General features: G+C 40.9%; 1 protein-coding gene and 1 long non-coding RNA gene across 9 annotated transcripts in view; one reads left to right on the forward strand and one right to left on the reverse strand.

The window, feature by feature from the left end:
• Positions 1-16,462, reverse strand: part of LOC130282279 (sorbin and SH3 domain-containing protein 1-like) — a 404,864-nt gene that overhangs the window by 22,985 nt on the left and 365,417 nt on the right. For all 8 annotated transcript variants that reach the window (XM_056530335.1, XM_056530339.1, XM_056530338.1 and 5 more), the window contains 5 exons: positions 9,189-9,358; positions 6,237-7,685; positions 4,455-4,540; positions 2,212-2,379; positions 139-185 (listed from right to left, as the gene is read on the reverse strand). In XM_056530335.1, the coding sequence (XP_056386310.1) occupies positions 139-185; positions 2,212-2,379; positions 4,455-4,540; positions 6,237-7,685; positions 9,189-9,358 (1,920 nt within the window). The remainder of the gene's footprint in view (positions 1-138; positions 186-2,211; positions 2,380-4,454; positions 4,541-6,236; positions 7,686-9,188; positions 9,359-16,462) is intronic.
• LOC130282280 (uncharacterized) overlaps positions 1-16,462 on the forward strand; it is a 33,066-nt gene that overhangs the window by 12,629 nt on the left and 3,975 nt on the right. The gene's annotated exons all lie outside the window — the stretch shown is intronic.

Consider the following 16,462-nt stretch of genomic DNA (forward strand, 5'->3'; position numbering starts at 1 on the left):
TCATTTACTTTGACTAAGACACAGTGCATATTATCAGTCGGGATCACACAAAAAAATTGGCGCCTATGTTCTCCTTTTTCTTAACACTACCCCAAGGGTTAGCTTAGGCGTTGCACATAAGATTCTTTTCATACTTACTTCAGAGACTGTGCTTTGAAGTCAAACTTTGCTCTTGCTTGTGTCATCTATAAATATGAGAAAATGGAAAGACATAATAAATGTTATAACAGTGTACCAAACCATGTAAACCCATGGACAATGACAATTTAGATTCAGGATTAAGATTTGATTTAGTAGGAGCTCTTAGTGGAGGCAGAAATATGATATTATGGTAAAAATTAGCTCTAGTCGAGACATTGCTCATAGAATATTGATGATGAATTAATATTTTGTGAAACATGGAATAAATTGGATATTTTAGTTGGAGGCGATGTTGTGTTAGGACTTTCCGGAGATAATTAATAGGAGATCTTGGGCAGAACATTGCATTTGTCAGTACAATTTAACTCATTACATGTCAGAAAACTACCCTTCTTCTTACACTGTAGGGAATATATGGCAGAATTGGATAAAGTAGAATCAAAGCAAATGATAAGCAATAAAAGACAGCGGCATTAATGCCAGTGATTTCTAATTATGTATTAATAAAATTAATAATGTATAGTACAAAAAAATTTATGCACTAGCATGTATAATTTATATAGTATATATTGGATAATGATAAAAAGGGTTTATTATGAGTCCTAAATTGTAGGACAATTAACGTATATCACCGGCCACAGCTGATTTCATGACTATGGCAAAGTGCATGAGTGGTGTTATGGTTTGGCACCCAGTTATTTCTGCAAGCCAGACAAGGGATTGGTGTAAGATAAATTTCACCATCTGGCGTCTTTAGAGATTTGGCATCCCGATTGAGCATTGTATAACTCTGAACAGTCCCATTCAAATTAATGGGATCGGTTCAATGATTATTTTCCCTCTAGCGCTTTTCTATAGCATCGTAGGGAAACTGAGCTGGATTGCCAGACATATGTGACGGCACCTTAGATTTATTAATTAAACTTTATTGCTTTTTTTCATAGTTTAATCTCCTTTCAGTAGAATTTCTTCATGTTTTGTGCTTTGTTCTACATCTCCATTAGGTTCTGTTCACATACTTTTGGTTAATGTGTCCATTGAACCCTATGGGCCCGGTGAATGCCAAAAGAGTGTGCATCTGGATCAGCTGGTGTATGCTGGTAGAATTAGTTTTTTAATGGAAGCCTGTGGGCAACACATGCTACCGTATGACATAAAGTTGCATATGTTGGAGAAATCAGATGTAGGATGGGAATATTTTCCAATGAATACATTGAAGAGTTGCCATAAAGGTAATGTGAATAGAGTCTTTCATTGCTTTACCATCTATTTCAGTTACAGACATTGGGGGACATTTATCAAAACCTGTGCAGAGGGAAACTTGATCAGTTGCCCATAGCAACCAATCAGCTTGCTTCATTCATTTAAAAAAAATAATAGGCCTCTGAAAAAAGAAAGAAGCGATCTGATTGGTTGCTATGGGCAACTAGTCAACTTTTCCTCTGCACAAGTTTTGATAAATCTCCCTCATTGTTTCCATCATCTAAGTTAAAGTTTATATATGCCTACACAGAGTTAAGGCGGCCATTTGTAATACTATACAACTTTGCTTTAGAACATACTATAACTTTTGTCACTTCACAAGTAGATCATTTAAAGTGGCTTCCTGCTCTGAATGCAAAAATAGCTAAAAAAAATTGTTAAAAAAATATGTTATAAAAAAATGTTCACAAAATATTATAACTTTGGATGCAATGGGTTTAATTAGAACATTGGATACAATGGTTTTAATTATACATTATATTAGAACAGATATTTAAACACCAATGATGTGTTAGTTTGCTAGTGGGTTATTTGAAATGAAGAAGAAGGAAAAATAATCATCATGATCCATGAGAAATAAGACATAAAGATACAAAGTAAATAATGTCATGAATTCATGCAGAAAGGCACCGTTTCCCAAGCCAACATGCTGCTATATAAGTGGTCACTGCCGTTTTACCACCCGAAGCTGGTGCAAAGCAAATAAATAAAAGAAAGCTGATGGATGGCATTTGCTAGGCTACTAATGATTTGCTGTACTGGATGGATGTGAAATACTATGGGCCAAGCAGTGATTTAAGAACAGACCTCAGACCGAGATCTCCTCTTTGCTGAATCGTCTACATTAAGGAGGTCTCCAAATCGTTCATTAGTGATAAACTGGTGATGAGATGGGATAATCCCAGTGTGCCTCCTAGCAGCAATATCAGCTTCTTCTTGCTCACGCTTTAGTCTTCGCTGATCCTCTATAAGTTTCTAAGATAAAAATGCCATTATTGGGCTTGTGAATAACCTGGCTGTCAGCCCACATATGGGCAACAGAATTAGCATTAAGGGTTTAAACAACGAAAACATTGTTAAAAGTTTCCTGTAAAGTTAAACTCCTACCTGTCCTTCAGATTTGATGTGGCGAGACGTAGTGCACGCTGGGCTTTATAGTTGCCGATGCAACTGTACAATGGCCAGCAAATTCAATGCACAAGCTCATTTCTAATTAAAAGGACTAGTGCATGAAGCTCGCTGGGTGTCATATGGTTGCCTTTGGAACCCAACTACCCAGTGTGGACTGTGCAACACGACTGCTTAGTGTGGACTGTGTCTCTCTACCACAATTTGAGAATGGTCGGGAGTTCCACTTAACAGGTACATTTTAATCAATTGTCTAAAGTAACATTGTCACTAACCCATAGCCACATTGCCTGCTAATTTCCAGTTGGTGGTTAAAGATGCTGCATCATGTAGGCCATTTCCTTGGCAACCGTAAGGCCCAAATGTTGCCCCTGGAGAGCTCCCATTGCTTCTGCAGCCACACAATGCTCAATCTGTACCTGCAGAGCTCTGAAGTACTCAGAAAATGGACCACTGTTGCCGCTTTCGCTACTAGGATTTAGTGACAATGTCACTTTAACAAAAAACCATTGTGTGACAAATTAACATCTACCAGCTATTTGAGAAGACATTAAAATAAAATAGAATAAACTGCAGTCATATATTTAAGACTCAATCCTTGTATACTGGAGTTGACAAACTATCATATTTTTTGGAAAACAAAACATTCTGGATGATGTAGCAAAAACATAGCTTGAAAAAAGAAACACAATTTAAACTATTGCCATCTGATGGAACAAGCTGCACCAACAGAAGAAACATCCATATGCCTCTGTCTACATAATATAACTTGAAAGGGAAGGTTCTCTTTTAAAAAGAAAAAAAAAAATTTAAACCACTTTGCCTCTGTTAATTTCCCTGATGATGTGCTCTCCTGGCTCTCCTGATGATGTTCCTCTAGTCACAGTGTGTGTTCAAAAAGTCATCAAAAGAGCAGGGATAGTGGGTCATCAGGCGAAAGAAAGAGAGACATGTGGGTGGACCAGAGCACTGATGCTAGACTCAGCAATGTGGGTAGGCTCATTTTTTTATTTTACACCCCTAGCAGGCCCTATTTGTTTAAAAAAAATATTATTATTTAAAGGGGGACATTCCCTGAAAGAGAAACCAGAAAGGTCTCTGAAGGCAGTATGTGTATACATGCAATACCCCCCCCCCCTTTCCAATCCAATGGTGTTAAAGGGGTGTTCCAGTAGAAACATTTTTTTTCATATCCACTGGCTCCAGAAAGTTAAACAGATTTGTTAATTACTTCTGTTAAAAAATATTAATCCTTCCAGTACTTATAAGCTGCTGAAGTTGAGTTGTTATTTTCTGTCTGACAACAGTGCACTCTGCTGACACCTGCTGTCTGTCTCAGGAACTGTCCAGAGCAGGAGATGTTTGCTATGGGGATTTGCTCCTACTCTTGACAGTTCCTGAGACAGACAGAGGTGTCAGCAGAGTGCACTGTTGTCAGACAGAAAAGAACAACTAAACTTCAGCAGCTGTTACATACTGGAAGGATTAAGATGTTTTTAATAGAAGAAAGAAGTTTACAAATCTTTTTAACTTCCTGGAGCCAACTGCACATTTGCTCACCTGGTTTTATATTAAAAGTGTTCACAACACAACACAACATTTACATTCCAGGAAGACGTATGAAGAACCACTTGGTTTGGATTAATCATTAAAATCTGCACTAAGACTTTCTATTACACAACAGGGGAATGATTAAATGACTGCTTTCTCCAGCAGGTACAGAAGATGTAAGAGGTTTTCAATCTCTCAATGGTCTATAAGGCTTACAAATAACGCTGTAATATACAGTAAATTAATTTTATCATTTAGTTTTGACATCAAACCTGAACATACAAGTACTGTCATGCTATGGATCATTTCAGTCTCATGCCTTTTACAAAGCAACAATATCAAAATGTTTTTTTCAGTACTGGAAACAATACCTCTTTGCTCTCATGACGCCGGCGCGCATATTCTTCGGGGTGATCCATGTATTCGAGTGGTGTGAAATGTCTTGGAGAGTCTGAATCTAATTAAAAAACAAACACATTTTAATCAGTGCAATAAAGTGTTAAAATCAGTGGTACACACAGGCTGAGACAGCACACAGAACAGTCTAAAACCAATTCTAGATAACTAAGCCACTGCAACCAAACTCTTCTGAATGCTTGTTTGTGATCCCGCTGACATTGATTTAAAAAGTACGAGAAGGGTTAAGAACTGATGGACAGAAATTGGACAGAACAATTATGATGCAGTCTCAAACAGGACAAAACTGAATCTGGCAATGAGATGTTGAATGGGTAAAAACTTTTAGCAAATATTGCCATAAATCAGACTCCTAACACTACGGCTGGTTTTAACAAAGTTGAAGTGTGACCAAATCACTCAACAGACAAGAATATACTCTTACTCCAGAGCTTTAGTCACTGCTTTTAGGACCAACAAATGGTGATATCCAAAACCTTCGGAATTAGAATATGTAAATGAAGGTTGATTTTGGAAGGGACCTAAAATTTGAACTAACAGACAGATACTTTTCATGGGAACCTGGTAGTTTATTTTAGTCCATAAGCCACCACCCTAACTTATTATAGGAATGGACAGTGGGGGGGGGGGGGGGGGGGGGGGAGATTAACTGCTGTGTTTGTGCCTAGACATTATCCGGAAATAGTGTTAGAAAGCCAGACAACCAGTAGGTGGTATAAAGTTAGGCACAAATGTCTAACATGTTTATCAAGATACACCAAAATGTATCATACAGCCTGAGCCACTGTGATAAATTTGGCACATTTTCAGTCTAAGGTCTAAGTGTAAACTGGCCAAATATTGGGCAATATTGCTCCAATGTTTTTAAACATGCCTCTCTATGCTAAATCTGAGGCAGACAAAAATTCCTTTCTAAAACAATACACATTACAAAATTGCCAGTGAAGAGTCATCTGGGTGGTGACAATATTATGAACACTCCAATCCTGCTCCTCCAGGTTTGACTGACAACCCCCTGATGCTTTCCATGACTACAAGCCTACTCCAAAACTTATGTATGCACCATTGCCTTGAACTTGCTGGGTATGGGTAGCTTCAAGGGGGATTGGGTTAAAGTATGAACTGTGTCTTCCTGATATTGCCAATGCTCAGATAACTCTTCAGTGGTAATTTGCATATAGCATGTAGCATCCTAAGAAGAAGGGATTTTTGCAATTTAGCTTTAGCCAAAATAAGTCTAGCATATAAGGAGCATGGTTGGAAGAATAAGACATGGTGGCAGTTTAGGGTCCAAAATTGATCTGAAAACTTTTGTAACACCAATGAAATACAAACATAAGTGAGGACACCTAGACAAGAGTTTTGGAAACTGTGGAGAAGATTGGTGTACCTATTCTTCAGTGCAGTCCTAAGTGAGACAGCATTAAATAAAGACCCTACAATTTTTTGGTGATGTCTAAATTATACATTGCTACTTCAATCTAGAGATCTATGTGCCAATAGTCAATTTGGCTTTGTCGTAAACTGAAATTGTATCCAAGGCTTAAGAAACAAAGGTAGTTACATTTCCTTATTCATTGCACTTAGGAATAAATCCATGTACATGTCAGCTCAGAAGGAACACAGACAGGAAGCACAGATGTGGATTCAAGAGGAAATGAAGGTGGATGACAGGTAGAGATGGTCGGTCACACAGATGAAGTGTCACATATTGGCAAGATGCAGAAAAACTCCACCTCCAGTGCCTGCTCCACCATCACTCGGCTGATTGTTGTTTGAATCCAAATCGTAACATAAAGGAAATGAGACAATATCTCCATTATTTAGAGAGTTAACACAATCATTTTCTAGGTTAGCATTATCATGATCAAAATTGTTAAGGTTTAGACTGCTCAGTCTTTCCACAATGTCAAATGACGACTGTCGTGTAGGAAGATAAGGCTTCTCTTCAACAACTTCTGAGTGCTTAAGTAGGTGATTTACATGGCTTTCTCTTGACGGCTCAGGAACGTCACAATTTTTTACTGAGGTATCTGAAGATTTTTTTGAACTGTCCTGTAGTGGCTTTTTTAATTTGAAAGGTAGTGGGCTTATTAAATATACATTCCTCTGAAAAACCTGCTGGTTGGGATGTGTAGTGGATTTTGAGTTCTTGGCCATTTTCTGTTCATGCCTCCTAATAGTAGTAAACCTTGTGTAGGAAGCAGGGCAGGAACTCTTGCAGGTGTTCATCTTGTATTTTTGGGATGGTTTAATGACACTGTTGCAACTGTCATTGGAAGTGTTAGAAAGATGGTCAGTCTCATCCGTGCAGACAGAAAGAGTATCAACTAAAGCAATGTCACTGAGGTCAGAACTCATCTCTTCTACATTACTAGTACTAGGGGTTGAGGTCTTGTGAAGAGGTAGCTGATTATTTGTATCTTCATTTTTCTTCATTGAACTTTCCAGTAGAGACTCGGCAGAGCTTGCAGCCACCATTCCTGTTCTTGACTGTGATGGAGTAGGGGAGACACTTTGTCCATTGGATAGTTCTAAAGAAGGCATTGACCGGGACCTTTGTATCAGTTGCTCAAAGGCTGTTACACGTGAAGACACTGTGTGCTTAGGGACATTTTCAGAGCCATCAGTTCCAAATTTAAGAAAGGCTCCATGCTTTCTTTCCTTCTCAAAATGGTTAGCAATATCTCTGACGTTGGAGCAAGACAATGCATTTTGTAGCGTAGATCGGTTTATATAGTGCATATCTCTGTACATCATGTTGAACTCTGTGCCACCTGTCCTAAGATTGGATGTCAACGAACATTTTGCAGAGTTCATGGTGTACTCCTGCAGGCTCATGGCGCTGCCCGATTTTACCTTATACTCCTTGTAGGATTTCCTCAGTATATTTTCCACACTTCCACCAGCTTGCATTATGCATGTTTTTTTGTTTTCAAACAATGTCAATGGGTCAAGCAAGTCCTCGTAGCTCTGTGCTTTCTGCTGGGACAGAGAGGCACCCTGTTTGTGCTGGTATGGGTCCTGGACAGCAGCAGGTTTGAATCTGGATGGCAGAATTTCACCTATGCAAGCTTTTGCAGCTGACAAAGATGACTTCTGTTTATACAAGTTGCCTAGAGAATTACTACCAGTACATGTTCGTCTGTTTAATGAGGAATGAGAAAATACAGGAGCATTCCCACCTGTGGGTTCCATATGCAAGCATGAAGGGTAGAATAAAGGTACTGTGTTAAGGTTACAATAATAATAGTACATTTTGTTATCTCTAAAATAAACCCCAATAAACTATGAAAAAGTTTCCGAATCCATTTCCTCTTTGTATAGACATAATAAAACCAAGTTTAAAAATTTTCCCAAGTTGATGAATTTCATGCAAACAAACCAGCTACGTGATGCAAGCAGCAAAGGCATTTACAGTGTATTTAAACATTTTCAGACCCTTTCACCTTTCAGTTATGTTGCAGCCTTGTGCTAAAAAAAAAAAAAAAAAAAAGTTTCCCCCCCATCACTCTGCACTTAATACTCCACTCCATAATTACAAAGTGAATACAAAATTTTAGAAAATTGTGCAAATTTGCTAAAAAGGAAAAACTAAAAATTCTAAACTGAAAGCTCAATTCCACTATGATTAAGGGTGTTCTGTGACACGGGAAACACATAGGTGAAAGTTGTCTTTTAGTGTAATTAAGCTACTAATCATTTGACATGTGGCTGAACATGTCTTCTTGCAAGTGTTCTAGTGATAAGCCATGGCCAGGCTTTTTCCGTGCAAAGATGGAAGCTGGAGCTAATGGTGACCTAGACCTTTCTGTTCTGTTCTATTCAGACCATTTGCTATGACACATAAAATTTGACTCTGGGGGTCTCACATTTTCCTTAACCATCTCTGAGATATTTCTCCTCCTTCATTGGAGTCACTTGTGGTAACGATTAGTTTATTGGACATGATTTGGAAAAAGAGTCCTGTCTATATAAGGTCTCACAGCTGACAATGCATATCAGAGCAAAAACCAAGCCATGAAAAGGAAAGAGCGCCTGTAGAGCTCAGAGACAGAATTGTGTGGAGGAACAGATCTGGAGAAGGGTACCAAAAAGTTCTGCTGCACTAAAAGTTTGCAGGAGCACAGAGGCCAATACAGTTCATAAAAGGGTAGAAGTTTTGAACAACCAGGTCTTTTCTTAGAGCTGTCCACCCTACTAAGTAATTGGGGGAGAAGGGTCTTGGTTAGAGACTTGATAAAGAACCCAATAGTCTTTCTTGGTGACCTCCAAAGATGTTGTGTAGAGGTCATAAAAACTTCCATAAGGTCATCATTGCGGCACTTCACCAATCTGGGAAAAGTTGCCAGTAAAAGACACATGATATATATATATATTTTTAGACATTGTTTTGCCCCTACATTATCAAATTCTGCCTTTCAAAAGGAGTGTGGATTGTTAGTAGCTATTTGACATAAACATGACTGCTAAGCTCACCCTGAGATATTATTAGCACAGCGCATGTGTCCCAATGTCTATTTGTTTTATCAGGTGAGATATTATCATGAGTTTGCATACCTACGAAAACCTAGTCATACTGACCTATGAAATCCTATTGTAAGTCACGTTCATGTGTAAGTAACTGCACTCCGTCACACCCAAAAGTAAACTTGATAGATTTCCCGACATGTTTCTGGTTCACCTACCTTTATTGGAGGCAGAGCTGGAGGGGCGTCTATTCAGGCTGCTCAGGCCCTGGAATGGAATATCTCCTCCTTCTAAAACATTTTTGTAGATCTGCCTTTCATTCTCGGAGAGCGGAGGCTCCGGGGAAGTCTCCTTGGTGCGGTTGTAGTTGTAGTTAGGTGTATGCGAGCTACATAAAGACACAAGAACAGGAATTCTCGGTGAGACAGACTTGTTTCCTGGCTACTTCAGCAGTGAAGAGACTTGGCAAATCCTATTTTCCAGTTCATTAGTGTTTGTATAATCGCTTTCATAATCTTGAAAGAATGCAAATGTTTACAAGCCGCGAAAATAATGGTGCAGTCCCTCTACAGGTCAAGAGAAATAACAGCAAATGAGTCAGGAATGTCAACCTATTTCTAAGAAGTAAAAGCAGAGTATTTATTAATGTTTTGAGAAAATGGAAAGCAAAGACACTGGTGCAGCAAGAATCATATATTAGAGACATCCATATACAGAAAGCCCCAAATATACTCCTATTGCTGTCATTAGGAACAATCCAGACAGGTGCAGACAACAGTGCCACTTCACATGGGTCCTGGAGACAAAGCCACTCAAAGAATAATAGCGGTTCCATGAAAAGTACCACATTTCTCCCTGTCCCAGTCTTACAATTACTGATGAATAAGTACAATTGGGAGGGGGGGATATTTTCTGGAGAGCCACAATTGTGTTGGCATTAAGTAAGCTGCTTTGACAACATGGTGGATTTCAGTGGTGGGCTTTAGTTAAAGGGGTACTCCAGCGCTCAGACATCTTATCCCCTATTCGCTGGGGACCCCGTGATCTTGCACGCCATTAGAATCAGTCCCTGGAGCGTGTTCGCTTCGGGTCTGATTACTGGAGATTACGGGGACAGAATGCTTGCATTGAGGGGGCGGAGCGTGATATCACATGGGGCAGAGCCGTGACGCGCTCTGTCCCCGTGATGGCCAGTAATCAGACCTGGAGCGAACACGCTCCGGGGACTGATTCTAACAGGGTGCTGCGTGCAAGATCACGGGGTCCCCAGCGGCGGGACCCCCGCGATCAGGCATCTTATCCCCTATCCTTTGGATAGGGGATAAGATGTGTTAGCGCCGGAGTACCCCTTTAAGCTGCTATGACATCAGATGTAGGAATCGGGTACACTATTGTCACACCACAATTTTGTTTTTATCAAGTAAGCTGCTGTGACAGCACAATGGTTTTCAGTAAAGTAAGCTATGACATCACAAGAGGGTTTTAGTCAGGTAAGCTACTATGACAGCAGAGGGTTTTAGTCAGCTAAACGGCAGTGATACCACAATTGAGTCTCCATCAGGAATGCTGCAGACTTCACAATTGAGTTTCTGTCACACAAGCCGCTGTGACATCATAACTGAGTTTCTATCAGGTAAACAGCTGCAGATCCGCCAGTGACCCACCCCATAGTGTGCCTCCAGCTGTTGCCAATCCCAAGGAAAAATTCCCCAACTATTGTCTCATAAAACAGCGGAATACAACAGTATGACCAAAAAGAAAAAACAGTATATAACAAATAAATTATAGCATATGTGTGTACATAAATATATATATATACATATATATATATATATATATATATATATATATATATATATATATATATATATATATATATATATATACCGTATATGCTCGAGTATAAGCCGAGTTTTTCAGCACAATTTTTCGTGCTGAAAGTGCCCTCCTTGGCTTATACTCAAGTGAACTCTCCACCTGTCAATCCCTTCTCAGTGGTCTTAAACATGTGAACCTCCAGATGTTGCAAAAGTACAACTTCCAGCATGCCCGGACAGCCATCGGCTGTCCAGGCATGCTGGGAGTTGTAGTTTTGAAACCTCTGGAGGTCCGCCGGTTGAAGACCACTGCGGCCTTCGTCATCATCCAGACCCCCCCTTTAGTTTTCTACTCACCTCCCCTTGGTGGGAAGGAAGGGTGAGCTGGTCCAGGCCATCTATGCTGCAGGGACCGTCAGGTGGGGAGGGTTAGTCGTTCCGGGCTGTCCATTTTCACCGGGGGGACTCTCTTCTCCGCGCTTCGGGCCTGCCCCGGACTAGTGACGTTGCCTTGTCGACGACGCACAGGGACGCGCATGAACGTCCCTGTGCGTCGTCGTCAAGGCAACGTCACTAGTCCAGGGCAGGCCCGAAGCGCGGAGAAGAGGGCCCCTCCAGTGAATGGACACCCCGGAACGACTAACCCTCCCCACCGGACCGTCTCAGCAGCATAGATGGCCCGGACCAGCTCACCCTTCCTTCCCACCGAGGGGAGGGGAGTAGAAAACTAAAGGGGGGTCTGGATGATGACGAAGGCCGCAGTGGTCTTCAACCTGTGGACCTCCAGAGGTTTCAAAACTACAACTCCCAGCATGCCCGGCATGCTGGGAGTTGTAGTTTTGCAACATCTGGAGGTCCGCAGGTTGAAGACCACTGATGAAGGGATTGACAGGCGGTGATGATGAAGGGGGGGGGGGGGATGATGACAGGGGTCTGGATGATGACGGGGGTCTGGATGATGACGGGGGTCTGGATGATGACGGGGATCTGGATGAGGACATGGGGGGATAATGTATTTCCCACCCTAGGCTTATAGTCGATTCAATAACTTTTCCTGTTTTTTTGGGGTGAAATTAGGGGCCTCAGCTTATATTTGGGTTGGCTTATACTCGAGTATATACGGTAATAGTATGAAAACATCACTCAGTTTAAAGAAATGTCCTGAGGAGACCTGACATTTTAATTATAATTGTGTATTGACATTCATACACGATAATAACGTAGCGCACTTTTATACTGTTTTCTTTTTGGTCATACTGTTGTAATGGCCTTGTTTATTGTATTGTAAAAATTCTTGAAAAACCCAATGAAAACCATTTGAACCTAAAACAGCGGAATACAGGCTACTGTTTATAGTAAGCCCTCGTTCACATCATCTCTGTTCAGGGAGCTCTGTTCGCCATATCTGTTAAAATAGCAGGATTTGAGCAGAGAAAAATAAAATACTGTAGATGAGTTTTTTTCTTGGCTTAACTCCTGCAAAACAACAGACACTAAACAAAACATGAAAGACCCCATAGAAAGGCAATGGAACCTGTCGAGACCTGTTGGTGTCCGTTGTGGTGCCTACTTTATTGCTGCATTCAAAAATGGTTGATTCGCAAAAACTCCCTCTCTTTAAAGGGGTACTACCGTGCTGACAACTTATCCCCTATTTAAAGCATAGGGGATAAGTTGCCTGATCTCGTGGGGTCCCGCCGCTGGGGACCCCCGGGATCTCGCACGCAGCACCCCGCTCTCATCAAGCCGCCGTTTCGGGTCTGATGACTGCCGATCACGGGGCCGGAGTATCGTGACGTCACGGCTCTGCCCCATGTGACTTCACACTCCGCCCCCTCAATGTAAGTCTATGGCAGGGGTCGAGACAGCTGTCTCGCCCCCTGCCATAGACTTGCATTGAGGGGGCGGAGCTGTGACGTCACGATCTCCGGCCCTGTCATCAGACCCGGAGCGCATGTTCGCTCCAGGGCCTGATGAGAGCGGGGTGTTGCGTGCGAGATTGCGGGGGTCCCCAGCGGCAGGAACCCGCACGATCAGGCAACTTATCCCCTATCCTTTAGATAGGGGAAAAGTTGTCAGCACGGTAGTACCCCTTTAAGATCAACAGAGTTACTTGACAAAAAGCAAAACCTACAAAACTGCCAATTCATAATCAAAAAAGCTTTATTGAAAATCATGCTATGTATACAAAATACCAACAAGGACCCACCCTTTAAAAGCTACCCACCCTTAAAACCATAAACCCCAAAACACTGACAGGGACATCACAAGGATAAGCGGAGAACCGTCCTCAATGTGCTACATATAGAATAATACAATTGCAATGCCGTATATGCAAAGTCACAATCTATTACCTGATTGAGACATCCGGAGTCCTACTGCACCTTGCCTCACCTCTACACGTGTTTCGAGAAGTCTCTTCCTCAGGAGGAATTAGTATTGTGATTATCAATAAAGCTTTTTTGATTATGAATTGTCAGTTTTATAGGTTTTTCTATTATAGTGTCTGACAACGCAGGAATTGTAGGTTATCATTTTACTTGACAAAAAGTAGCCATTAAAACTTTTTGATTTTCTTTTGCTGATTGACATATAGAGTCCTACATTTCTCCAGATAAGCTAGACTGAGCATGTTAAAGGAGAAGTCTGTGAACATATTTGTGATAACTATCGGATGTCACTGTTCTATTCCTTTGTTATTAATCCTGGAAATAAATTAATAAATGGGCAATACAGCATTATCATTGTCTTTGTCAATATGCTATTCAATGGAAAATGTAAGTAGTTATTAAGATACGTCAGTAGAGCTGAAAAGTCCTATCTAAAGGGGTACTTCGCCCCTGACATCTTAGGGGATAAGATGTCAGATTGCCGGGGTCCCGTCGCTGGGGACCCCCGCAATATAGCAAGCAGCACCCACGGGGACGGAAGATCGTGACGTCACGCCCTGCCCCCTCAAAGCAAGTCTATGGGAGGGGGCGTGACGGCCGTCACGCCCCCTCCCATAGACTTGCATTGAGGGGGTGGGGCACTCTATTGAGAAAGATCTTATTGTAGGTTTAAAAAAAAAAACTTGACTGCATCTTTCCAGAAACACCTGCCCACTGGTCAGACCCCCAGAGATTAGATTATCCTGTGGATAGAGGATAAGGGTCTAAAAAGTTCAGTTCCCTGGAGTACCCCTTTAATCTTTCAATAGTGTTTTATAGTTATTTGCTATTATCTGTCTAGTACTAAAAAGAGCCAAACTCCAGAGAAGACAGTTATTGGCCTAGTTCAGAATATCGACCTAGATTCTTATAAACAGATCTTCCATTTTATTTGGGACAGGCCAATTAGTGCACTGTAACTGCAATAATGTATAATTTTGCTAAACGTCTAATTCATTTAAAGGGAATGTGTCATCTGAAAATGACATTGTTTAAATGAAGTTTTTATGTTTACCATCCATATTTGAATATGATCCTGAAATCCTCCACGATTTGTGCCTCAGAGACATGGATCCGTCGGGACTGGCATAGACCCCATTCATTTCAATGGCCTGGGTATAGTCCGCTAGTTACTAGGTTCGTGTTATTTTCCTAACCTATACGAGTTTTGTCTCCGACTTAAAAGTGATGCAAGCCACGCTTGTCAGTCCAAGCCATTTAAAGGGTACCTCTCATCAAAAAAACTTTTGATATATTATAGATTAATGTATGCAGAATAACTTTACAGTTGCATGTTATTAAAAAATATGCTTCTTTCTATTTAATTTTCCACTTTGAAGACATGACCACTAGGGGTCTCCCTACCAGTCCTGGCAGCAAGCATTTCAGACTCATGCTGGAGTCCTAAACACTACGAGCTGCCAGTCTGCTTTGTTCACAAAGGAGAACACTCAGAGCTGCCAGCCTGCTTTGTTCACAGCCTGTTTGGTTGTGAACAAAGCAGGCTGGCAGCTCTGAGTGTTTAGGACTCCAGCATGAGTCAGAAATGCTTGCTGACAGGACTGATCGGGAAAAATACAATGGAAAGAAGCATATTTTTCATTAACATGCTATTGGAAAGTTATTCAACATTCATTAATCTAAAATATATCAAAAGTTTATTTGATGAGAGGTACCCTTTAACATTGCTAACTGAATTACGTACTGAATGGGCATGGTGGTGAAAAAAACATTATGTAAATACATAAATAAATAACATTTGGTGCACTTTATTCTAGCAATAAGGCTGGGTTCACACTACTAAATGTCCAGCTGGAATGTCCTAGCTTGGTACTAGGTTCATTCTTATGGCAGAGTCTGAAATTAGAATTTCTGCAAAATTCAGCAGTGTACATGGTACAGCTGAATCCCATTGAAAGTAATGGAAGGATTTCTGAGCGGAATTCAGCAATTCCGTAGTGTAAACCTGGCCTAAGGGTACGTTCACACTGGCGGATTTTTTTGCGGGTTTTCCGCTGCGTATTTGAAAGTGGGCGGGCTCTTCTCGGCTGTCCGCAGCAGATTTTCCGTGGCGGAATTTACGCTGCGGAAAATCAGACGCAAGCCCCATTGAAGTCAGTAGGGACTGCAGCGTATATTCCACCGCAGAAAATCTGCTGCGGACAGCCGTGAAGAGCCCGCCCACTTTCAAATACGTAGCGGAAAACCCGCAAAACAATCAGCTCGTGTGAACGTACCCTTAGAGTCATTGGGCTCACTGTCAAAAGTAATGTGAACAGTATAGCCACACACAGCAGAAATGCCAAAGTTTTTCTGCAGCGGAAAATCTATAAAATTTCGGCACATTATTTCAACCAAATCATGCAAATTTAGGTATGGATTTGGAAAAAATAATAACATATTTTATGAATAAAAACGCAATTATTTTGAATTGCGTTATTGAGAATTTTCACTTGCCCTTGAAGTTATTGGAAAAAATCTGCAACACATCGGTAGCATGTGCAACACTAGAAATTGCCATGCTGACCATTTGAAATCTGCGACATAGGTGAATTTTCAGATGTGACCTTAAAGGGGTACTCCGCACCTAGACGGGCGGGACCACCGCGACCAGACATCTTATCCCCTATCCTTTTGATAGGGGAAAAGATGTCTCGGGACGGAGTACCCCTTTCTTTACTTTGTTCTTTCTATGTCTATCTTATAATTATGAAGGTTTGCCAATCTGTTTCCATGATCCTGATATATTATAGAATTTGTACTTAAAGTTTTATGAACTCAGGAGGAACTAGAAGTCTTAGAATGTGTTGCTGTTGTTACACATTAAGGTGGATTTAACTATGCAATAGTCATAATTTACAAATGTGTTTATTTTGTCCAAATGATTTAGTGCTGCCAAACCCACACACATTCCAGAGCTGGCAGATATTTTACGAAGAAGTAACACACAGAATGTTATTGGGTTTAAAACACACAAAAACATGTAACTGTGCAGTGAGTATGTATTACCTCACTGCAACCCCTCCCATCACCTAACAGACACTGCCCTAAACCGCACACACAACCACAACATACAGTAGGGTCACGTATTAACAGAGCTCATTCTCTATTTATAGGCATTCTTAATACATTCCTGCAGAGCAATCATCCTTAAAAACCCCCTTGTTTTCTCTATGGGGAGTATAAACGGTGTGGGAGGTCACATTTGGTAAAACCAATGGAATGTATTTAGTTCATAGAACCTGC

The sequence above is a fragment of the Hyla sarda genome, chromosome 7, assembly GCF_029499605.1.
Source record: "Hyla sarda isolate aHylSar1 chromosome 7, aHylSar1.hap1, whole genome shotgun sequence".
Lineage (NCBI taxonomy): Eukaryota > Metazoa > Chordata > Amphibia > Anura > Hylidae > Hyla > Hyla sarda.